At 42.1% G+C, this 25,109-nt stretch overlaps 1 protein-coding gene across 1 annotated transcript in view; it reads right to left on the bottom strand.

Annotated features, from left to right (window-relative positions):
- Window positions 1-25,109, bottom strand: part of LOC124721232 (retinol dehydrogenase 13-like) — a 196,031-nt gene that overhangs the window by 53,389 nt on the left and 117,533 nt on the right. Inside the window, exon 2 of the mRNA XM_047246090.1 lies at window positions 12,460-12,590. Within this exon, the coding sequence (XP_047102046.1) occupies window positions 12,460-12,580 (121 nt within the window). The 5' untranslated portion in view covers window positions 12,581-12,590. The remainder of the gene's footprint in view (window positions 1-12,459; window positions 12,591-25,109) is intronic.

Raw genomic sequence — 25,109 nt, 5'->3', positions numbered from 1 at the left:
AACATACATATTTATAACGTGCATGGCTGTGTGGATTTAACTGTGTGGCCGGATGTCCTTCGTGACATCAGTGTCGTGAAGGTAACCCAAGAGAGGGAACTCATCGTGTCGGCAACTCTCTCTGAATCGTGTGAACATTTTTCTGTGTTTTAACGTATTTAAACTGTTTGCGTATCACATTCTCTGAGTTGGAATATAGAGACCAAAACAGCAGTTGCTTGAATGAGCCAGTGAAGCTGCAAAAGAAAAAGAAAAAAAAAACTCAGGTTTGCTGTTGTATCAGTCCACTTTCGTTAATCCGCCGCTCGGATTCGATCGTGTTCTGGCGTTCTTCTCTCACTCGCAAGCTAGCGCGCTGCGCGTTATGCTATACAAGCAGGTCAAAAATCGATATATGAACTACACTGTCGGAAATGGAAAGTATTACACCGTCCTTGACTGAGCGTTACCAACGTTACTCCTGCATGTTCATGCCTGAGAGATATGAGCTTGTTTTCAGTACATGTACAAACACACACACACACACACACACACACACACACACACACACACACACACACACACACACACACACACACACACAGAGAGAGAGAGAGAGAGAGAGAGAGAGAGAGAGAGAGAGAGAGAGAGAGAGAGAGAGAGAGAGAGAGAAGAAGCAGAAGAAAAGTGTGAGTACATGATAGCTATTGTGTCTAAGTTTAGTGGAATATTGCAATGCAGCAACACTGCAGGATATGCATATGATTCGGACTTGCAGACAGGTCGAATAATTGGCATGAGGAACATGTGGGCGCAAGCAGATCTGAGGAAGTGCTGATAAATTAGCCAGTGTTAGTTATCTTGCAACTGAACTATCATACTCTTAGTTTCCCTAATATGCCAGAGCTGTATTCAATGCTTACCATAATCCACATTGAACTGTGAGCAGAGTGGAGATACAGTGACGCCGTGACTTGAGAATGCAGCCACAATTTATCCCCCACCTCCTATCCATGACATTAGCTGCATCATCTTCCAAGTCTCGTAATCATTCTCTCTTATTCCAATCCTGATCACCATCTTCCACGTCCATGTCTCTCCAGTACTCCAAAAACGTAGCTTGTTGCTGTCTTCCAGCCAACCCTACATGCCCACTAATCCTCTAAAACGTTTCCAATATTGCACAATGGCGTAATTGTTTCACAGGTAAGATTTTACAATCAAAAACGCCGAAATGTCAACAAGCCAATGAATCAGATTAATCCCCTTTTTTCTTAAAAACAAAAAAAGACATAAAAGAGCTTGCCGTGAGGCTAGTAGCCATCTGTGCTCCAGCGTCCATCCATAATGTAGCTCAGAGCTGTTTTCAAGTCTTTAGGAAAGTCAGGAGATGTTTATCTCCGCAAGCATGTCGCTTCACAAGCTCCCAGCGCCTGTCGCCCACTGACAGACTTCCGTCTTCTGGAACAAAGGCATTCCTATTTCGACCATGCACCAACCATCATATAAATGGATAATGGGCTGTGTGCCTGCAACTCCATGTGCCCAAGCGTCTTTCATCCCTCCGTGGGCAGGAGGTGGGCGCCCCACCTGATATCTGCGAAGGGTGGCGCGCCTACAACCCCTCCCCCTACCCACCGCGGAACATATTCCACCGGGCCTCGCAACGTGATGCGTGTCTCATGCTTCCAGCACACTCTGCTTCTAAATTAAGCGCAGAAAACAACTAAAAGTACTCGGCATCAAGTCAGACTACAAGAAAATTAAGAAAAAGAAGTGAAATTGGCAGATACTATCACGGTGATAATATGTTTCTCATTAACCTAAGTCAACGTCCCTCCATTTGCATGGCTAAAGGTGACCAAAGAATGAAAAGAGGTTATCCGAGGGGCTTGTCATCTTTCAGTATTATGAATTCTACGCACTGAAGTGCTGAATAATATTTACTATTAAAAACAGTCTTGATCACGATTTATTTATTAAGGTGACCGGTTTCGACCACTACTGTGGTCATCTTCAGACCTACAAGTTTTACACAAAGCTTTAATTAGAGGGCTACATACATTAAAGAAAATACACGAAGTTATAAAGCTATAAAACGATGAATTACCATTGAGTAGGAACCTCTTTCTGCTGGAAAATCCCTACTGGAGAAACCAGTGCACGTCTTACAATATATAATGGAGCTCCACCCACTTCTAACGGCATGATGTCATTACTAACCAATGAGTTATAAGTCGAATAACAATGTAAAATATCTTAGTTAGAAGAACATTGTCAAGAAATGAAAATAAACACACACATCAACTTAGATTATTAAACAGCTATTGTCAATTAAGAAGCGTTAAAAGTATTTAAATATGTAGGATAAATGAACTTCGGTTTGGCAGTACATGGGCTGCCCTCTCAAGGCCTGTTAGTGAACCATTTGGAACCACTGGTTGCCATGGTGAAGTTGGACGCCGTTCCAAAGTTGAGGCAGCAGGCTTCTTTCCACTGAAGTTGTTGTAAAGTCGATAGGCAAACTAGTGGTTGCCATGGTGAGGATAAACGCCAGTGCAAAGATGTAGCAGCAGGCTTCTTTCTAACGAAGTTGTTGCGAAAGTGGAATGGCGAAGACTGTCACGTCAGACGATGTACAGCAACATGTCTTTATTGAAACGATTTTCAATGAGTAGGCTGCAATAATCTTTACCTGACATGCATACTACATGCTGCACAAATACGGTACGAAGTAGTTGTCAATATTTATGAAATATTGTCTATGAAGTTCGTATGTAGATTGCATTTCTTTATTTATTTTTTAAATTACATGTGACAATTTTTAAAAAGCATTGCTATTCCTTAAGTTGTATGCCAGTCTTATAAACAAATAAAAATAATGAAAACGGAAGGAATTTAAAATTATAATACTATGAGCCGCAGTGTCAAAAATAAAAGGATGTGAATTAGCGATATGCAGTCTAAAAGCCTATAAGCAAATATTCTAAAACAGATAGTCAGTCATAAAATAATGTTTGGTGAAATAAAATTACAAAGTAAAGATAAAATATTTCTTAAAAGTCTCAATAATTTTAAAAAACGAAGGACAGAAGAGTGAACATTCTAAAGCAGATCATCGAAAAGCTCAAAGAAATGTTTGTCTTTGAATTGAAGTTGTTCGTTTAAAACAGATAATGGATTATTTTTGTGAAGTGAAAAGATTTCAATTTCTTCTAAAGTATTTAGCAGTAGTCCTTTTGCCATAGTATGTAATATTTTCAAATTGTTAGAAATGCAACCCTCAGAATGATTGTATCCATCAAGATGTTGACCAAATATTGGTTAGTAATGACATCATGCCGTTAGAAGTGGGCGGAGCCTCCATTATATATAGTAAGACGTACACTGGTTTCTCCAGTAGGGATTTTCCAGCAGAAAGAGGTTCCTACTCAATGGTAATTCATCGTTTTATAGCTTTATAACTTTGTGTATTTTCTTTAATGTATATAGCCTCTAATTAAAGCTTTGTATAAGACTTGTAGGTCTGAAGATGACCACAGTAGTGGTCGAAACCGGTCACCTTAATAAATAAATCGTGATCAAGACTGTTTTTAATACTAAATATTTGTAACACGTTGATCACTGTCACTCCCACAATGTATTCAAAAGTAATTGCTGTATAATACATTTTAGCTATGTAGAGTGTACAGCCAGTTGTTTACTGAGTCTTATGGTGAGTAAACATGTGTATTTTTAAAACAAGTTACATAACATGTGGATGGTGAAGTTATTCCTCGTCAGTAATTCGTTACTTTGTACCTTGAAAAAAGAAGGAAGTCTTCTACCATAGAAGATGTTACATTTGCAAATGAACTGAGTTTCTTAATGTCTTAACAATTTTTGCTGTCTTTAAAATGGAAATTTGTATTAGTTGCCAATAACTTCTATTTAAAAACGTTTTTAACTTGTAACTGGTTTTTGATAATACTCCTTCTTAATATGATTTCACTTACTGGTGTGTAGAAGAGTAACACTCTAACAATAGAGTATCAAATACGGTAATGACAATAATTTCTCGAATGCAACACTTTTAAATTCCAATATAATATTTGTTCCTAGGTACATAACTACGTTAGACATTGGAACACTTTACGTTTTGAAATTTCATAGAAAGACGACATCACACAAAAAATTAACGTTGTCATTTCAAAATGGAATAAGAAAACATATTAAACTTCTATTAGAAGATGGCTAGAGGCAAAAGTCAGAAAATTGTTCCAAAGTACAACACTTTCCCCTACCATTTTCAGATTTCATTAAGAGACGCAGGTAGCTTGCAAAAAGCAATTCCAGTTGCCCATCAAATCCAGGCAGGTTCTGCGTGTGAAAATGAAGTTAAAAATTTCTCCAGGCGGCAGCTAACTTACGAAAACTTAACTCATATCAAAAGTTCTGCACATAAGAATATATTCTGGAAGACTGTGCATGGCTCATGTGTCTGGCAGAACCTGAAGAAAACTGTACATAGGACATTTCTTGAAAAATATACTCCAAGCAAGTCTACATTAAGAAAGAAGAACGAGTGCAAAAATGTACAAAATTTGCTGAATACATATATTATGAAAACATCTGGTCATGTGCAAATCAGACTCTCGCTCTTAAGGTTCCATACAAACTTAATTACGTATATAGGCAGTTCATCTATAGGTTGTGATTAGTGAGTTAGTGAGGGTAGGGGGTAATGAGGGTTCTGAAAGAATTTGTTAGTGCAGGGTGCATACATTCAGGATCAAACTTGATGGATTTATGACCCACTAAACCCTCCTCTTAACCTGTTGATCTGTTAATTGATTTATCACAACTGGGGGTTGATTTATGAACACCTGGGGATAGTTCGTCCTTCTGTGAAAGCTTCCCAACACTACCTCTCTCCCTTCACCTCCGTGTTGGTACGAGCACGCTTTTTTAATTGACGAACTAATTACATTCAAAAATTAGTTACCCCCTCCCCTGTAGTAAATCCCCCGCCCTCTACCCCTCCCCCCATCAGATATTGGCAGGAAAGGGACTCAGTCTCTGCTGGAGAGGAAGTATCTCATCACAGGAAATTCAAATCAGTGTCAAGTACACAGCAAAGGACATACTGTTTATTTATGAAACTGAATTCACAGGAGTTGAAGCTTCCCTTTATTTGGTGGAAAAAGCTCATCATTCTCTGCTGTTTGAGAAGATGCATGTCTTGTAAAATACATCGAAAAGAAGTAATTAAATAGATCGCTTTTTTCCGACTGCAGAAGGAATGTCATCACAAAACTGATGTCAACATAACTCACTGTATTTAATTATACTGTTAAAAATATTTTGATAGCGTCGTCACAGTGACCGCTGGGCAGAGATGCCAGGAGTGGTGCCGGGTAGGACACTGCACACTAATGTGCTAGATGCCTCACATCTTACCACGCACCAGTCTCTAAGAGGTAGCACTACACAAGCTTTGGCCCCGCGACCACTGTCGGCTGCCGCACCGACAGCCGTATCGTGGTATTACCACATCCCAAGTGGCTGCATCCCATCACATGCCATTGCTTGGAGGAAATTTCGACCATCCTGTACAAATCAGCAAAGCACAGTGTCTCCTTTCTTTTTGGGGACTGGATGGCAGCCATGGTCCCCTTTGTTCGTGGCAGCATCCTCTGCCGCATCTATTACAGCACCTGCACAATCTGCTCAGAAATACACAACTTCCATACCAGGTCAGAGGAAGCAGCTGCTCAATGTGCTCGTCCTGCTGTGCAGATACTGAATGAGTTGGTTCAGAATACGACTGGCAGAGGACGCTGGGAGAAGCAACCCTCCAACTCCTCCTCCCTCCAATTCCCTCCTCTCCTACCCCTGACCCCTCTGGCTACCTCCAGTTGGACAAAGCATCAGGTAGTGGCAACTCTTGATACGAGTGGTGGAATCTCTTTGATACTCATATCTGGGAAATTTCTCCTGAAACATATGCTCTCTCTCTCTCTCTCTCTCTCTCTCTCTCTCTCTCTCTCTCTCTCTGTCAAGTGGCCACTTCCTGCCTAGCGAAGAATGTCTGTCATATGCCACACTAGCCACTCGTTTGTCCTGAACAAAGCAGTGGATCCCCAGCTTTAAATGTCTTGGAAATATTCCGTCACTCTGTCAGACTGATTGACTAATTAATTAATTAAATCGATACTCTTTGTGTGTGGGCAGTTTTTCAATGCATCCTATTGGTGGATGACACGACTGGTATATTTGGTGGGATTTGTCCAGTTTCCAAACCCTTCTGGTTTTTTTTTCTCTTGCCTCCAAATTCCGGATACTGCCACAGTTAAGACATTTGGTAGGAGGTCCATTACATTGGAGGTAGCTGAGAATTTCTGATGTCGGCTCAGTTGCATGTTATACCCTTAAACAATCTGCAGAGGGGCTGTATTGATATTTGTCATCGCAGGACCATTATTGGAAAAAATAAATTGATCAATCGGGAATTTGCTATTGCGATAGGAATTTCAAAGCATTATATAATCGACAAGTTGGTTCTCGCCACTACACCATGATGAAGAAGGAGGTGAAAAGGGTCTACCACGTGATAGGATAGTAACAACAACAATACCACCGCATGACAGAGTCCACTGGACTGTACTGAGAAGCAGTAAACATCACACATTTAAACCATGTTCTGTTCTTTAGTATAGCTGTCACGGTTAGTTGTCTGAGGTCACTGGAACGCTCATGTTTCCCACATATTCATTTCCCAATGTCGACATGCAGCACCCTAGGCTAGGGGGTCATGTATCACTAGTTGATTCCTACTGATTACACAAATTCACGATTGCAAAGCACGCGCCATTCGCCAACTGCCAGGTGGCCAAACACACGCCAACCAGGAGAGACCCACATCTGCACCGGCCATGCAGGCAGCTGCACACCCATCCCCCGGCATCCACGTGCCCTGCGTACTGAATGATCAGAGGTCGGTGAGAAACTGTCACCAAGCAGTCAACCAAACAATTTAGATGGAAGGAATAATTTTCCAGCGCAAACACCTGTCATACTGAATCTTCTCATGCAATACACTCATCCAGTTCCATTGCCGCTCAACCAGTGTACTGGCTACTTCATTATTCAGCTATCCAGCGGGCACCATAAAAGCTGCTGCTCAGGACTTGTCCCCGAAGCTGTGTGGAAGAGGTGACCAGGCGGCCAAATAGTATTTGTAATGCATTCAATCTTGATGCCTTGTAGACAGTGTCACGGAGGTTCTGCAATATATCCACATGGTTATAGGCAAGGGAGGATGATGGTTGATTGAGAATGATCACATACAGTACATGGTGTTCTATGTGAGGAGTCAGTAAAAAAATGCAACGCTACATTGAAGTCGTAAAAACTGTAATATGTGCAATCACTGGCGTCAGTCGGTTGTGCCAGTGTGAAACACGTATTATGCTCGTTCGAAAGCAGTATATTGATTACCTCTTCCAGTTGTCATATGTTGCAATATGTATTGTCAATAAGAAATATCGCCTCTGTCTTGGTTTTTTTCTACCGCACTGTGTGGTAAAAAAGAGTGTGGCGCTGTACGTAGCCGTTGTCATACATTGCTTGGCTGTGTTACAGCGGGAAAACGATGTATTAATCTGCTTACGAAGCTGTGACACAAGAAACGTCTATTGTGAATGCAAGTCTTTGGGATGTGGTCTTCTTCCATACAGGTGATGAAACTTTACACAGGTCTATGGGAGCGACTTTGATCACTCTCCACCTGCTCCAATGAATCATACGTTTAATTGGATCAAAACATATGGTCGATGCTGACACGTGGACTGCATCTGTTTTTGATATATCGGAAGAAAGAGACACAGGAAAATCTCATCGAGTTCTCTACCAGGTGACGTTAGTATGGTACGGAGCTTAAAAGTTTGGTAGTATATAGTTTGTAGTTTTTCTCTGTTGGATGGTACAAAATAACGTGGGGAGAAAGAGAGAGATATATCTGGGTGACAGATGTGAATGCACCCTGAAGGACTCATATCTCCTTGGACTGCAGTATCTGTAGGTACTTCGGAAACGCACCGCAATACAGTAGCGAAATCTTCGTTTTTCTTCTAGTTCCCGTATCATGTGAAGTCTTCCTGATTTTCGTGGTAAGAAACGCCACCATAACTGCTTGTGCTATCTTTTCTATTGCCTCATTTTGCAGGAGAAAGCTTCGTTTGGCGCTGCTTTTACACATTGTACACGACTGGCAGAGCTGTGACCAATTTTCTCGTCTCTACCGAGTGGTCAAAACACGGTCTTGTCTTATTATCTCAGTTCACCCTGTTCTCCATGGAACGCAGAAGGTGGTAGATTAAGCACTCTCCGACTTCCAATCAGTTCCGACTTAAATTGGAACAATCACATGGAAATAGCTGTAGTGAAAGGGAGGGTGGGGCAGAAACTAAGGAACAGTAACAAGTTCCAGGGAGACTGTCTAAAAACACCCTAGAGCTTTGCTGTATGGGGACCTTAGCAAGTAGGTTCGAAAAAAGTGCCACGAATATGATTCACCAGTGTATTTAACAATTAAAAGCATCTCCATAGAAACCAGCGCAAGTGTGTGGTTGAATGGAGAGACTTGATTCCAGATCGTAGACAGCATTTCCGGGGCAAAGCGCAACACTATACATCTGAAAAGCCAATGTACTGATCATAGGATTTTGCACATTTTCACGACTTCAATGTCTACATCTACATGGATACTCTGCAAATCACATTTAAGTGCCTGGCAGAGGGTTCATCGAACCACCTTCACAATTCTCTATTAATTCCAATCTCGTATAGCGCGCGGAAAGAATGAACACCTATATCTTTCCGTACGAGCTCTGATTTCCCTTATTTTATCATGGTGATCGTTCTTCCCTATGTAGGTCGGTGTCAACAAAATATTTTCGCATTCGGAGGAGGAAGTTGGTGATTGGAATTTCGTGAGAAGATTCCGTCGCAACGAAAAACGCCTTTCTTTTAATGGTGTCCAGCACAAATCCTGTATCATTTCTGTGAAACTCTCCCCATATTTCGCGATAATACAAAACGTGCTGCCCCTTTTTGAACTTTTTCGATGTACTTCGTGAGTCCTACCTCGCAAGGATCCCACACCGCGCAGTAGTATTCTAAAAGAGGACGGACAAGCGTAGTGTAGGCAGTCTCCTTAGTAGGTCTGTTTCATTTTCTAAGTGTCCTGCCAATAAAACGCAGTCTTTGGTTAGCCTTACCCACAACATTTTCTATGTGTTCCTTCCAATTTAAGTTGTTCGTAATTGTAATACCTAGGTATTTAGTTGAATTTACGGCTTTTAGATTAGACTGATTTATCGTGTAACCGAAATTTAACGAGTTCCTTTTAGCACTCATGTGGATGACCTCACACTTTTCGTTATTTAGGGTCAACTGCCACTTTTCGCACCATTCAGATATGTTTTCTAAATCATTTTGCAGTTTGTTTTGATTTTATGGTGACTTTATTAGTCGCTAAACGACAGCGTCATCTGCAAACAACCGAAGACGGCTGCTGATTTGAAGCATTGCTTTTATTAAATGATTCCTCACATAGCACACCATCTACTGTATGTGATCATTCTCAATCAACCGCAATCCTCCCTCGTCTATAACCTCATGGATATGTCGCAGAACATCTGTGACACTGTCTACAAGGCATCGGATACATTCAAGAGCCAAAGAAACTGGTAAACCTGGCTAATATCGTGTAGGGCCCCCGTGAGGACTCAGAAGTGCCGTAACACGACGTGGCATGGAGTAGACTAATGTCTGAAGTAGTGCTGGAGGGAACTGATACCATGATTCCTGCAGAGCTCTCCATAAATCCGTTTAAGTACAAGGGGATGCTCGCGAAAGTGTCACCTGTCGGAATCGTATCTAGACCCATCAAGGGTCCCATATCACACCAACTACACAAGCTCCACACCATTACAGAGCCTCCACCAGCTTGAACAGTCCCCTGCTGACATGCAGTGTCCATGGATTCATGAGGTTATCTCCATACCCACACACATCCATCTGCTCGATACACTTTTCATCTTTCCAAACACCACATTACAAATGTGTCTTCAGCAAAAGTCCTTTCTCTCCTTTACAGAAAGCCAAACTTGCACCACTGTTTCTGTCGCACTTAATACTTCGGAAACGTGATAATTACAATAAAATAACCGAAATCCGAATTTAGCGTTGAGGTATTTGTAGGGTTCTGAACCTTATTTGGTAAAAACAGCACCCTTATGGCATCACTTTGTTATCTATCTGTTAAGACCCTTTTGTCTGAGGGAAAGATAGTGGTACCACACACAAAATTTAAGTTTCTAATTCCTTGCAGTCAAAAGATACGGCTTTCTATGTCACATTTTGATACTCCCAAATAGAAAGGCAATGGGAATTCTGAGACAGTTTGTTAGAGCAGGCTGCATACATTCAGGGGCAAACGTGATTAATTTATGACCCCTCCCCCTTCCTATAACATACTGGTCTGTTAACTGATGTATGACCCCTGGTGTCGTCTAATTAACAGCAGCATGCTCGACAAGACTAATCACGCCAAGAGCATGTATGTATGATGCATTACTTACTAGTATATTTGTTTCTGTATCGTCGATATGCAGCTACGAGGGGTAATAACATCTTAATTATGAACACATAAAAATAATATTACGTAATTCTTTTGTATTTGCCTGCAGATACATGTCTGGAGTCCTGGTACACAATGAGGTTCGCACGCCTTAGTACCGTAGGACGCCACTAGACAACGTCAAAAAGAAAAAAAAGAGAGAAAACCACGCAGACTACTGGTAATGTGGAGGTGGGTTAACAGATTACGCCATGTTGTCTGGAACCCTCTAGCGGTGTGCTATGGTACTAAGGTGCGGGAACCACATTGTGAAACAGGGCCCCAAGCATGTACCTGCAAACAAACAAAAATACTTACGTAACTTTATGGATTGTATTTGTTGTTAGTTCGCCAATTTTAGTAGGAATATTTCATTTTTCTGCTTTACTCCAACGCATATCGGAACCCCATAAAGCACATCTTTTTTCCGTCTTCTTTTGGCCATGAAATGTTCCTCTTCTGAAACGGAGAAGATCTTCCAGATTTGCACTTACGATTTTACTGCCAGGCGGAAAATTTTGCGCCTTATCCTGGGAGTCCGGTAATGGCTACGCCGAGTAAAATTGGCGGCAATTGTCCACTAAACTGAGTAGACATGGGATAGAGCTACTCGCATATACACGTGGTAGTACTGTCACTTTCATAAGGGATAATGTGGTCACTGTACTCAGGTGATTCATGTGAAAAGGTTTCCGACGTGATTATGGCCGCACAACAAAAATTAACAGACTTTGAACTCGGGTTTGCAGTTGGACCTAGATGCATGGGACATTCCGTTTCGAAAATCGTTAGGGATTTCAATATTCTGAGATCAATAGTGTCAAAGAGTGAGTCAAGAAAACCAAATTTCAGGCATTACCTCTCACCACGGACAATGCAATGGCCGACGCCTTTCACGTAACTGCTGAGAGCAGCAACGTTTGCCTTGAGTTGTCAGTGCTAACAGACAAGCAACACTGCGAGAAAGAAGAGCAGAAATCAATGTCGGACGTCCGACGTATCCGTTAGGACAGTGCGGCGAAATTTGGCGTTAATGGGCTGCGGCAGCTGATGACCGACGCGAGCATATTTGCTAACAGTAGGACATCGCCTGCAGCGTCTGTTCTGGGCTCATGACCCTATCGGTTGGACCGTGGACGATTGAAAATCGTGGTCTGATCAGATGACTCCTGATTTAAGTTGATAAGAGTGGGTGGTAAGGTTCGAGTGTAGCGCAAACTCCACGAAGCCATGGACAAAAGTTGTGAACAAGGCACTGTGCAAGTTGACGGTGGCTCCATAATGGTGTGGGCTGTGTTTACACGGAATGGACTGGGCCCTCTGGTTTAACTAAGCCGATCATTGACTGGAAATGGTTATGTTCGCCTACACGGAGATCATTTGCGGCCTTTCATGGATTTCATGTTCCCAAATAGCGGTGTCATGTCACCGGACCCCAGTTGATCGTTATTGGTTTGAACAACATTGTGGACAATTCGGGTGAATGATTTGGTCACTCAGCTCTCCCTGAATGGTTCCCATCGATCATTTATGGAGCGTAATCGAGAGGTCAGTCTGTGCCCAACATCCTGTACCGGCAACACTTTCGCAATTATGGACGGCTAAAGAAGTTGCATGGCCCATTATTTCTCCAGGGGACTTTCAACGACGTGTTGAGTCCATGCCACGTCGAGCTGATGCACTGCACGATGTTTGGAGGTATCCCATGACTTTTGTCACCTCAGTGTATAGGCAATAGCTAAATGCGGAGCGACTACAAAATGTAATGTAAGGGACAGAATATCGTGGTATCCAGATGGAATGCGATGGAAGCCTACCTCTGCGTGCCAGGTCCATCGCTGTCTCCTTGCCAATGCCTGTATTGGCGCCAGTGATGATGGCCGTCTTGCCGTCTAGCCGAGCCTTGCTGCGACACCGTGAACTGAACAAGCCACCCATCGTCTTCCAGCTGCAAAGAAAAATTAGATATGAAGCAGCACACCACACATCCTCTTCATAAAGTGTATATTTCAATCTCTCTCTCTCTCTCTCTCTCTCTCTCCCCTCTCTCATCCCCTCCCCCCTTCTCTGTCTCTCTTTCTCTCTCTCTCTCTCTCTCTCTCTCTCTCTCTCTCTCTCTCTCTCTCTCTCCGTGTGTGTGTGTGTGTGTGTGTGTGTGTGTGTGTGTGTGTGTGTCAGGGACAAATGCAAAAATTTTACACTAAATTTATATACTCTTAACGTTACCGAAGTCTCCAGAATTTTAACAAATGCTATGCACAAAACCATGTGAGGTTACACTGGCGGCAATATAATGCTAAGCTACACTTAGAGAATTTTAAATAATTAATGTAATCTGTTGTGTGTGATCAGGATCTACATCAGTGTCATCAATAAATGGATTACTGTTATTTAAATACTCGCCAAATAGCTGTGTCATTGAATACAGGATTTCATGATAACTGCCGTGCTTCCTCTATGGCGTAGCATTCTTTTCATCCAAAGATAAGAAGAAAGCTGCGATAAGACAAAACAATGTATATAGCTGTCAGCACTTTCTAGCGGTAGACATGCGAACTGCATGGTATCAGCATGTAGTGCGGCTGAAACCAAAACAGAGACCGTGATCAAATTTTCACGAAACTGCTCGTTAGCACTTTCTCCTGTCCACCCTTTCAATTTGCCAGAGCCACCCTTGTACAGTCTTAAAGACGACTGTCTGTCAGTTTATTTCTACTGTCAGATTTCATGACGTTAATCGCTGAAAACGCTGCCTCACATAGATTCGTCGGTACAAAAAAACGAGGTAACATACGATTCCACTTTTACGGAGTTAAGGTGGGTTTTTACACTCACTAATTTCCAAAAGTTATTTTCATTGTATTAGAAAATTTCTTACTCCTCAACTCACTATCAACTGCTGCTTCTGATTTGAAGTCTATAACAACTGTTGCAAATTGGCAGTTTTAGCTGTGGCTAAACTAGCATTACATATCAAACATACACTGATAAGCCAAAACATTATGACCACAGCCCACTGCGACGTTTGATGGCGCCTGGTGGCACTGAGGGTAAGTGACGCGGAAACTAAAGTATGTAAGTGGAGAAGACATGGGTGGGGGAGCACCCTAGCGACGATGCTGGCTGCAAATGGGGAAATCCATTGAGATGAGCTACTTAGACAATGGGCAAATTGTTGTCACGCATAGCCTGTGAACTAGTATCTCGAAAACGACGAGGTTGGGCAAATGTCCACCTGCTACTGTCGTGAGTATCTATGGAAATAGGTAGAGGAGCAGTCAAATACTACTAGGAGCTAAATGCTTGGACGTCCAATACTCCTCATAGAATGTGGGGTTCGGAGGCTTGCTGCTCTGTAAAGTAGGATAGATGGTGATCTGTGACATCTTTGCCGGAAGAGCACAATGCAGGTGCACGCACAGGTGTGTTGGGCCAAATTGTTCATCGTTCATTATTGAACATGGAGCTCCACAGCAAGTCATCCTTACGTGTTCACATGTTAACCCAACGACATCATCAATTACGATTGCCGTATGTATAGGACTATTGGGATTTGATCGTCGATCAGTGGAAACGTGACGGCTCTTCGGCTGAACCACATTTCTGCTACACTAGGTCGATAGTCACCTTCACAAACGCCGCCATTTAGGTGAACGGCGGCTCGAAACGTGCAATGCGCCATGCATGCAAGCTGCCGGGAGCAGTATTAAACTATGGGACACATTCTCCTGCGCTTACATGGGACTTGTATTGGTAATCGAAGACACGCTGACAGCTGCGAACCACCTACATCCCTTCACGCTTGATATCTTTCCCAACTGCGATATCATCCTTCACCAGTATAATTGTCCGTGTCTCGGAGCTAGAATTGCGCTACAATGGTTTGAGGAGCATTATAGTGAACTCACGTTGAACTCACGGCGACCAAATTTACCTGATGTAAATCGTATGGAAACCATCTAGGTCGCTATCGATCGCCACCACCACGTACGCCAATCGGCGGCTCGTTATTGACGTGAAATACATGACGTCTGCGTTGACACCTAATGCCACATACCTCCACAAACCAACCAACAAACTGTCAGCTCCGTAATACGCAGAATCAATTATATATTTAGTTCTAAAGACGGACAAAGAAGTTATTAAGCAGGTGGTCATAATGTTTTGCCTCATCACTGTACACTCTTATCTTTATGTACTATAACCAAAATAGTCAGCATGGAATAGGTATGTTCTCCTGTATTTAGCTGTACACATTTTTCACAATCGCGTTAGTAAGTGAGAACCAAACTTGGCGAGTGGACTTTCTATTTCTGATCGGTAGCACTCAGCAGCATGCGGGATCCTTCGTGGAGTATTGGTTTTGGAGTTGTTCGTTTGCCAACTATACACCACACTATTCGTTGGTGTCGACTTCAGTTTCTCTGAGCTGTGCTGTCGCTGTAGTATGTGGTGTCGAGCTATTTTGTTGGGATTGCTTCGAAAATGAGTGATGAGGCGATTATTTGACATGTCAGTAAAAACAGCAATCTCAGTTTCGATAACACAAAGTATTTAACTGATCATTACCTCCATTATATACAGTGTTGTTTCGTGGAAGCTCAAAAACACAAGTTTGTGTTGTCAACTGGAGGCGGAGCTTGTCCCACCACCCCTGTCCCTCCACCCAATCGCTCACTTACATTTCCCGAGTAGTAACCTCACAATGCAGGAGGAAGGACATGCTTGGCGTGAACGTTGAAGGCGGTGAAATGCAGATAGAGACAAGACAGGTGGAGGCAGTGTCGTCAGATTTACCGCCTATGAATACCGTGCAAAACACTCATTGTCAACAAACTGGTATTTTACAAAAACAGCTCGCTTAAACCGATTTCGGACACAGGTTCTGAAAGAGCGGCTCCTAAAGACAATGCGATCGACGGCTTGAGCACCCCTGCTCCAGAATGAAGTAGTGGAGTAACACTACATTCCATGACGGAACTACTATTACGAAGTACTAACTCATTTCAATAGGATACAGTGTCTTGATACTCATCAATGTATGGTTCGCAGCTAAACCTCTTGGAACACTGTTCAGCCTCCACTACCTAGTGAGCTGATTCTCAACTTCCTTCTTCGGTTTCTGGTAGTTCCCTTGTCGTACACTGTCCGTCACCATTCTTTTGACTTTTGTTTCCAAAAAATGATGCAGTTGGTTTCCGGTCTATCCTGCTTCTTCCGAAACCTGTTTCTTCTGTCACTCAGAGTTGCTACTAGCTAACCATAAACACGATGCCCTCAGTGATTGGTTTGGATTTCAAGCCTCCATTCCCTCCAGCATATCGCTTTCCGGCCTTCGTGACTACAGGTCTTCCACTTCTGTTAGCAAGTGGCCGGCCGGAGTGGCCGAGCTGTTCTAGGCGCTACAGTCTGGAACCGCGCGACCGCTACGGTCGCAGGTTCGAATCCTGCCTCGGGCATGGATGTGTGTGATGTCCTTAGGTTAGTTAGGTTTACATAGTTCTAAGTTCTAGGGGACTGATGATCTTAGAAGTTAAGTCACATAGTGCTCAGAGCCATTTTTTTGTTAGCAAGTAATACAGGAACAATAATACTTTGCCAGTATCCTTATTACGATTACCTGTCCGCTTTTCTTTCAGTTCAGGAGAAAATTAAACTAACAAGATTACTGTTAGGTCCGCTGCTATTAGTAAGAGATCAGAATATAAATTTATTTCCCATTAGTTCTTGGAAAATCCTCATATGTTGCTTGCAAGTTTTCTGTCCAGGATATTGTCATTGCTCACTTTGGCCTGAACATTGCTGCTTCTGCATTTTTATGGAATCTTTAAGAAATTCGTAATACTAGTGATACGTGACCACTATTATTATGTACTATCCCAATACATCGCCCTCTAACCTATTTATTATCCGGCCTTGTGATCGGCCATTTGGACAGCGCATTAAATTGTTTAATGACTCCAAGTATCTCATTTCCCATTCATAGGGAAATCGTGGGTCTTATAAATCCTAATTATTGTAGCGTCATCTATGGTAGTACAGAAAATTTTTCTGAGTTCCTTACAATTTTGAGTATGGTACGACCCACCTGAGCATGTAAACATTCCACTTTCCCGTTACATTTCTTTTGAAGAAAGTGTTCTTTTCTTACACCAAAGCACAGATTGTACCATATTTATATTTACAAACTGCGTTTAGTGTTATTCTGGTATGTGGCTGATGAGGTTGGCAGGCTTACGTCTTTTTTCTGCCTCATATAACTAACAGTTTCATACATCTGGAAATCTCCTTTTAATATAAATTTCGTCCTTTTTATACGTCTCATACTAATCCCGAATTTTCATCTTATTCCCACGATACTTTTTTCTGCTGAATCTCCGTCTCACATCTACGTGATGTTCCTTCTGAAAATACTTTATCATCAACATCAGCTTTGATAGGATTTCGGTTCTAATAGATGTGGTATCTTCGCTATGAGGAATCCTATCACCATTTTCCCTTTCTCCTCCTTCTCCTCGTTCTTGTTTCCACTGTACATCTTGTAACAATTCGTTACAACATTAACGAATGCTCTAACACAAATTGGGACCCTCATGCTATTTCAAAGAAGAATTGAGAACATTCAGTCAAAAACTGACAAACATAGAAGTGTTGCGATCAAAGTTCAAACACAGTCAGTCACGCTGTTGATTAACTCTCGTATCCGATGGCAAATAGCCGTAAAAATTTCCAAATTTTATTACTTGCAATAACTCAGCTGCATGCGCAAACTTTACTTTACAGTGCTTCCAGAATTAGTTAAGATTATTGTTCCAGGATAAATATGCGGAATTTCGTCTCGAAATGTATCTTTATACCACGTGACTATCATCCAAACTGTAGTGTAGACTACTGCAACACACAGGCCACGGAGGGTCACAGTCACAAAACACATTTTAAAAAGAGATTTAACGGTTCAGTCTGTTAAAGGTATGGGTTCGTCACAGTCTACAATAAGAAAGAAACAGAAGCAGTTGCAAGCAGAAGTTTTAAGGAGTAGTGCTAAACCTATGCTTTAGCATCCACGAGCACATCGTTGTCTGCAGAGCCATCAAAGCTGCCTGAGGTACTATCATCTACAGCTGCATCAATAACTGTCACCGGTGAGTGAAATTGAAGGAAATATTTCGGGGATAATGTGTAAAGTATGTATGTAGAACTAAACGGATCCTAGCCAAGGCTGACATACGCTACATACCAAGAATAATGGAAATGTAACCCTTGTGCGCAATTTCTGGTTAAGCCACCTCACAAGGACAATTATAAATTTAAAAATTACAGGGTCGCCACCAGCCCAAGCCCTTCCTAACAATTAAGAAAAGACCGAACTGGAAATTATCAGTTTAATTAAATTAAGAATTTAATTCTAAGAATGCAAATTTTTCAGAGAAACTAACAAGATGAACAGCGTTGTATGTCGTATATCAATGAGCTCGTTGATTAAATCTGAATTCCTTAATTTTGAAAAAGTACACCCGTTCACTTTGATTTTTCCTCCCATTTTTGTTCATCAAAAGCAAGCAGATTAACTTTTAAAAAAATCAGGGAATAGAATATTAATTTGAAAAGTGACATCAATGAGAACAATAAAGGACTCAGAATTTATCTTTTACGTGGTACATTTATTTCATGAATGAATTTGATGCACATCCTATGAATACACATGACTGGTGCCACAAATAAAAAACAACTAAATAATTCGCCAAAAATGGTAGATTAGCGCAATTAAAAAGGAAAAAAACACAAAAGGGAAGTGGAACACAATAATTCGATCATTCCATCTACATACCCACGACAGAAATAGTTCAGAGAGATGCCTATCACCATTATGCTCATTCACTAGCTTGGAAAGAAGTTTATCCGATTCGCAAGGTTTCGTGGCGTAAATATACGACATGGAAACCGCGCCTGTCGCTTACAAACGGCCGAACTTCAGCACATGGTAAACTTGATTACGAGTTAACTGTTCAGAAATTAGACATTAAACCAAGCACAAATATAATAAATATTAATGGTGCAATACCAGAATGATTTTGTCACCGCGAAATAAAATTAACTCGGCAAGGCAGAAAGCCCCCCAACCGTTTCAACTTACACGTGGTCCACTCAGAAACAAACCGTTACAAACATTTCCTCTATGTGCACGAAACACTGACATTTTACTGAAATTATAACACACGAATCAATTAAACTGGTAATATGAAAACCTATTGCAGTGCAGCAGTAGACCAGAAGGATAATCGGTTAACAAACACGAGGTACAAGACGAGCCCAAATAGAAAATAGCATCTTCCACGAAAACATAGAAAATAAGAGCAATAAAAAAATCACACTCGCTCGAAAACACTATTATTCTCACGTTCACCCGAAGTTGTACTGACTAGCTTTTCCTAAACGTATTCACTGCTAGAAATTCCACACCATGACTACCGAAAGGAACAAAGCAACTTCCGCACTTTTAATTTCAACCACCATCACCGCCGATTTGTTTAACAAAATAATTATGCCACATTTCAAAAATACACAACTTCACACGCTTCAGTTAAGCTGAAGTACTTAAATAGTCCATGAGTTTAACATAGGGAAGTTCTAATTCGACCTACTTCCTATCAGCAGAACCCTTCTCTAGGAGCTACGAACTGTACTCAACAACCGCTAGCTGCAGAGTCCTTTCTCCACCGAGCTTCGCCTAACTACCGGTGCAACGGAAGCTCCCAGAGGGGTTGGCTTCCGTCACCAACCTGACAGACAAACCAGCCTCAGAATAAAAGGAGTAAACCTCTCTGTCCAGGTACTGGGATCCTAAGTTGGTCATCCTGTGCTTCCCTCCAAACGAGAAGTAATCACCTGCTCCTAGCAGACTACAACCATCTCAGCGTGCTCCACAAAAGAAACCCGAAACCACTCGTAAAAACACTCATTCAGTCACATTGACGCACACATAGTGTAGAGTGAAGGAAAAACGTAATAAATAAAGGCCATGATTTCCTATGGAACACAAAAAAATCAAACATAATATCATTTAATAAGCCTTAGCTTGATTGCTCAGTCTTTCTGGTAGAGTTAATAAATTAAGCTGCAATCAGGCGGTGGATAGAGTAGGATGCACGGAATCTAGTGAGACAAGCGTCTTATGAAACGACTCCACAGAAACGTTTCAAATGTATATAAATAGTGTGCCGCTTTTTCTATTAAAGTCCAAACACTGGTGATACGTTTCCAGAACATTTATCGTGAATACGACTCCCCTACACTTCATGCCCTTTGAGAAGGCTTTCTGGATGTTGAATACTGTAATGTACAGGCAGTTGTTGTGCGGAATATTCAGCAGTCACGTTTTCTCCCATTAATTGTAAATGGTTGTACAGATGTTGCGGATCACAGTGTGCAGTGTGGTTAACTTCATAACCACGACAGTTAACACAGTATCTTACAAGAGCATTCGTCCTGGAGACCAAATGGAAAATTACTAGTATTACGCGAATATTAGGAATGAACATGAATTCTTAAAACAAAAACAGAAAAAAACCGACCGAGTGAAACTCATCTCGCTCTGTTCGTACACTAGACTCAGAAAGCAACAGTTACAGGCGCCTGAGTGATTCTGTGTTCCCTGATTTCGGAAAGGCGTTCGATATAGTTCCGCACTGCTGCACAATGAGTAGAGTAAGAACGTACGGAATATATGACCACCTATGTGATAGGACTGAAGAGTTCCTAGGAAACAGAGTACAATACGACATTCTTAACGGAGATAAATCTTCAAAAATGGTTCAAAAGGCTCTGAGCACTACGGGACTTAACATCTGAGGTCATCAGTCTCCTAGAACTTAGAACTACTTAAACCTAACTAACCTAAGGACATCACACACATCCATGCAGGATTCGAACCTGCGACCGTAGTGGTCGCGCGATTCCATACTTAAGCGCCTAGAACAGCTCGGCCAAAGCGGCCGGCAACAAAATACGAATCTGCGACCTTAGCAGTCACGCGGTTCCGGACTGAAGGGCCTAGAACCGCTCGGCCACCGCGGCCGGCTGATAAATCTTCAGATGTAGAAGTAACTTAGGGTGAAGCACAGTGGTTTGTTATAGGACTATTACTTTTGACAACATAGGCCTATATAAGTGGCCTGATAGAAGGGCTCGGAAGTTACACGAGGCACTGCAGAAACAGTAAACCACTCATGCTTATGACTGGCATTATCGTATACGAATGTGTCATTGAATTCATTGATCGGGCAACCGACTCCATCATTTTTCACCTCAAAATGATAAAGTGCGGTGTGCATGCAGTTCTTTCACGAAACCTGACTGATCAGAACTATAAACAGCAGTTGCGAGGATAACAGCAAGTTTCGTCTTTACGTCAGCTATGAATTTCTCTATAGCATTGTCTGTCACTGGCAGCTACTCTACACGTTTATACGACGTAAACTTGGTAGCTTTGCGACTTCCAATTCTGTTCGATTCCTTGAACCTGCGCAGCCAGGTCGACGAAGCCTGGAAATTAGCAATGTTCATGTCAGATGCAATTCGGAGGGCCCAGTCTCGTAGATCTCCATCGGTAACGGTGCACTGCCTCTCACGAGCAGTTCTAAATCTTTCGAACAGTTTTCCATTCAGATGGTTTTGAGTTTCCGTTTGGCACATATTTCTTACTTCATGTAATTCATTCATCCATTTGCAGAGTTCACGCTCCGATTTCACGAAACGAAAACGCGTTTGAGCAATGCGTTACTTCAAGCGTCTTTCCCCTCCTCCGTTTAACCAATATTTCAGTTTTTTTTGTTTTTTTAAAGGCTTGGAAGGTATTCTTCTGTTACTGGCACAACTGACGTCGTCCGAACCACAATTCATGGAATCGTCACAGTTATTTCCTATTTCTTCTAACGTATCCACAGTTTCAGACGAAATGTTAATATCATTCGAATGAATGTCAAGGAAATCAACTAACCTATGACACATGTACGTCCTCGGGAGAGGTAGGTGATTTCGGTTGGAATCCACGTACTTCATGTTCCGTCATTGCTAAATTGAGAACGTTAATTGGATTCCACATTACTGCGAAACTGGAAGAAAAAAAGGTACTATTAGCAGGCATGCCTTGCGAAAGCACATTAAATATTAATTAAGCAAAGGCAAATGATTAAGTTCAAGGTTCGACTTCTATGCACTTTCTAATTGTCTTGCCAACACTACGTGTGGCTTTCCTGAGGTTGTCTTGCCGTTCGTTTATGGTGATAGCAGTATTTATAATTCGAACGGTCAAATCGCTCCTTGTGTTTAATTTATCTTTGTAGAGTTCGCTTTCCAACCGTCCCCACAGGCCTATATCTGCAGTGGTAAAGTCCGAGGATCTTGGTGGTCAATAAACACGACACATCGCCTAAATCCAACATTATCCGGAAGATGGTTCAGCGTATGGTCATATTAACAGTTTTATTAATATCTCTCTTAGAGTGCAAAAATAGCTGTCCGCCCCGGTAGCTGAGTGGTCAGCGAGTCTGATTGCCATGGAGCAGGCCTGGGTTCGATTCCCGGCCGGGTCGGAGGTTTTCTCCGCTTGAGGACTGGCTGTTGTGTTATCTTCATCATCATCGACACGCAAATCGCCCATTGTGGCGTCAACTGAAGAAACCTTTAACTCGGCGGCAGAACTTCCCCATCTTTTTATGTAGTATTCACTCATTTTAGCAGGATTACACTGAAGGAACCTGTTACGAAGCTGTCAGAAGATGTACAAGCGTGGACTATCAAACGAGAAGGATGAAAGGTTACTTTTTATGGTGACATATATTATGATTTTAATTTCCCTTCGTCTACGGATGACGATATTGTGGTAACGGCCGATTCTGGTCTTTCAGCATCTCAGGGTCGAAAAAAATCATCTTCTCGTCTCCTGCACGCGCCTTCCAGAAGTAACAACGTTCTTTGTAAGGTCTGTTGCTAGGTATGTAAAAAAATAAAAGATCACGTCACCCCTCACACTATTTCAAAACATATTTAGTGAAGAAACCATCCACCTCCTGTTCAAAGCGTGCCTGGCTTTCATACAGTACATTCCGCCAAGGAAAATAAAGAAATTTGTTTGAGAATAACAACTTTCTGTGTCTGTGAAACTGGATTTCTACGGAAATTCTTAGTTTATATGCATATAAAGACTGAGATAAAAATTTCTGTAGGTTATATAAAATTGAAGCAATGTAATAACTAAACTTCTGGAACATTATTAGGAAAGAGAACACCCACTGAACGTTGACAACTGGTACACAACTCGAGATCTGTTCCAGTACATGCACGAAAGTTCAAGTTAATAGAAACGAAAGATGTCAAAAGTCGAAAGCAAGCTGCACAGAGGAGAACTGAAAATTAGTTTGGCAAGCACACTAATGGAAATGAAATGGTGTAACAGAAGATTGGTTGTTTCTCCAGTCTCATATTCTTTCTTTTATCCCTCGAGACGCCCACCTATATTGCGTAGAACTGATTCGCCGTATCATATTTTCACCGATCCCGATATGAACTGATTTTATGACCTGAATGGAACGCACTAATGGCAACTTTACGTATCACGTATTTTTCGTGCCCCACGATTTGACGATACTTCTCGTCTCAGATTTTACTACTTTCTCGCACTGCTCTCGCCGAGATAACGCACTGCTGCCTTGTGGAACTTCTAGACATATCCTTCGACCATGTGTCCACCTGGTAAATATTGCCCATGATGCACCTAACTGACGGTTCAAGGGAAAATTGAAATAAATAACATGATGATGATCTGCAAAGTACTCGCTAATATCAATTACACGCCTGCAGAAAGACATCCAGTCACCCATTAACAGTGTTATAGACATAATGATGCCATCTTCCGTTTGTAACATACGGACAGCATCTGAAATGGTAACAAGGCAGCGTGACAGACCAGAAGTTGCCTCTCTGTAGGGCCATCGAGTTTTTGCATTGTCAAGTAACTGGGTGCTACCAGTGAAACAAGCTAGTGAGCTAGATTCATAGTATCTCAAATAAGTTGTTTCTATTTTAGGTGTGATGTGGGAAAACATTGGAACGCACATAGCTCAAGACTAAAGTGAAACATCACAAAAGTGCTTCATCTGGCATCGCGTTAGGATCTCGCATCTGGGACGAAGACAGTTGAAATCCACGTACGACCCTCCTGATTTAGATTTTGTATGATTTTCCTAAACCGCTCCAGGCAAAGGCCAGGATGGTTCTACATCTACATCTACATAGATACTCCGCAAGCCACCACACGGTGCGTATCCTGTGGCACTACCGGTCATTTCCCCTCCTGTTCCACTCGCAAGTAAAGCGAGGGAAAAACGACTGTCTTTAGGCCTCCGTATGAGCCCTAATTTGTCGTATCTTCTTATCTTCCCTGTCCTTACGCGCGATGTATCTTGGCTGCAGTAGAATCGTTCGGCAGTCAGCTTCAAATGCTGGTTCTCTAAATTTTCTCAGTAGTGGTTCTCGAAAAGAACGTCGCCTTCCCTCCAGGGATTCCTGTATGAATTCCCGAAGCATCTCCGCAACACCTACGTGTTGTTCGAACCTACCGGTAACAAATCTAGCCGCCCGCTTTTGAATTGCTTCGATGTCTTCCTTCAGTCCGACCTGATACGGATCCCGAACATGCGAGCAGTACTCAAGATTAGATAGCACCAGCGTCCTATATGCGGTCCGCGGTCCCCTTTACAAATGAACCACTCTTTTCTAAAATTCTCTCAATAAACCGAAGCTGACCATTCGTCTTCCCTACCACAGTTCTCACATGCTCGTTCCACCTCAAATTGCTTGGCAACGTTACGCCCAGATATTTAAACGACTTGACTGCGTCCAGTAAGATACTAGTAATACTGCATCCTATCATTGCAGGTTTGTTCTTCGTACTTATCCTCATTAACTTACATTTTTCCACATTTAGGGCTAGCTCCCATTCATCACACCAACTGGAAATTTCGTCTGTGTTCTTGTATCTTCCTACAGTCGCTCAACTTCGACACCTTACCGTACATCACGGCATCATCAGCAAACAACCGCAAATTGCTGCCCATCCTACCCGCCATATCATTTACGTATACAGAGAACAACAGCGATGCTATCACAGTTCCGTGGGGCGCTCCTGACGATACCTTTGTCTCTGATGAACACTCGCCGTCGAGGACATCATAGTGGGTTGTATTATTTAAGAAGTCCTCGAGCCACTCACGTATCTGTGAACTTATTCCAAATGCTCGTACCTTCGTTAACAGCCTGCAATGGGGCACCGTGTCAAATACTTTCCGGAAATCTATAAATATGGAATCTGTCTGTGCCCTTCATCGATAGTTCTCAGTACATTATGTGAGGAAAGGACAAGCTGAGTTTCGAAAGAGCGATAGTTTCTGAAACCATGCTGATTCGTGAA

This window comes from Schistocerca piceifrons, chromosome X, assembly GCF_021461385.2.
Source record: "Schistocerca piceifrons isolate TAMUIC-IGC-003096 chromosome X, iqSchPice1.1, whole genome shotgun sequence".
Classification (NCBI taxonomy): domain Eukaryota; kingdom Metazoa; phylum Arthropoda; class Insecta; order Orthoptera; family Acrididae; genus Schistocerca; species Schistocerca piceifrons.
This window is presented reverse-complemented; position numbering and strand designations above follow the sequence as displayed.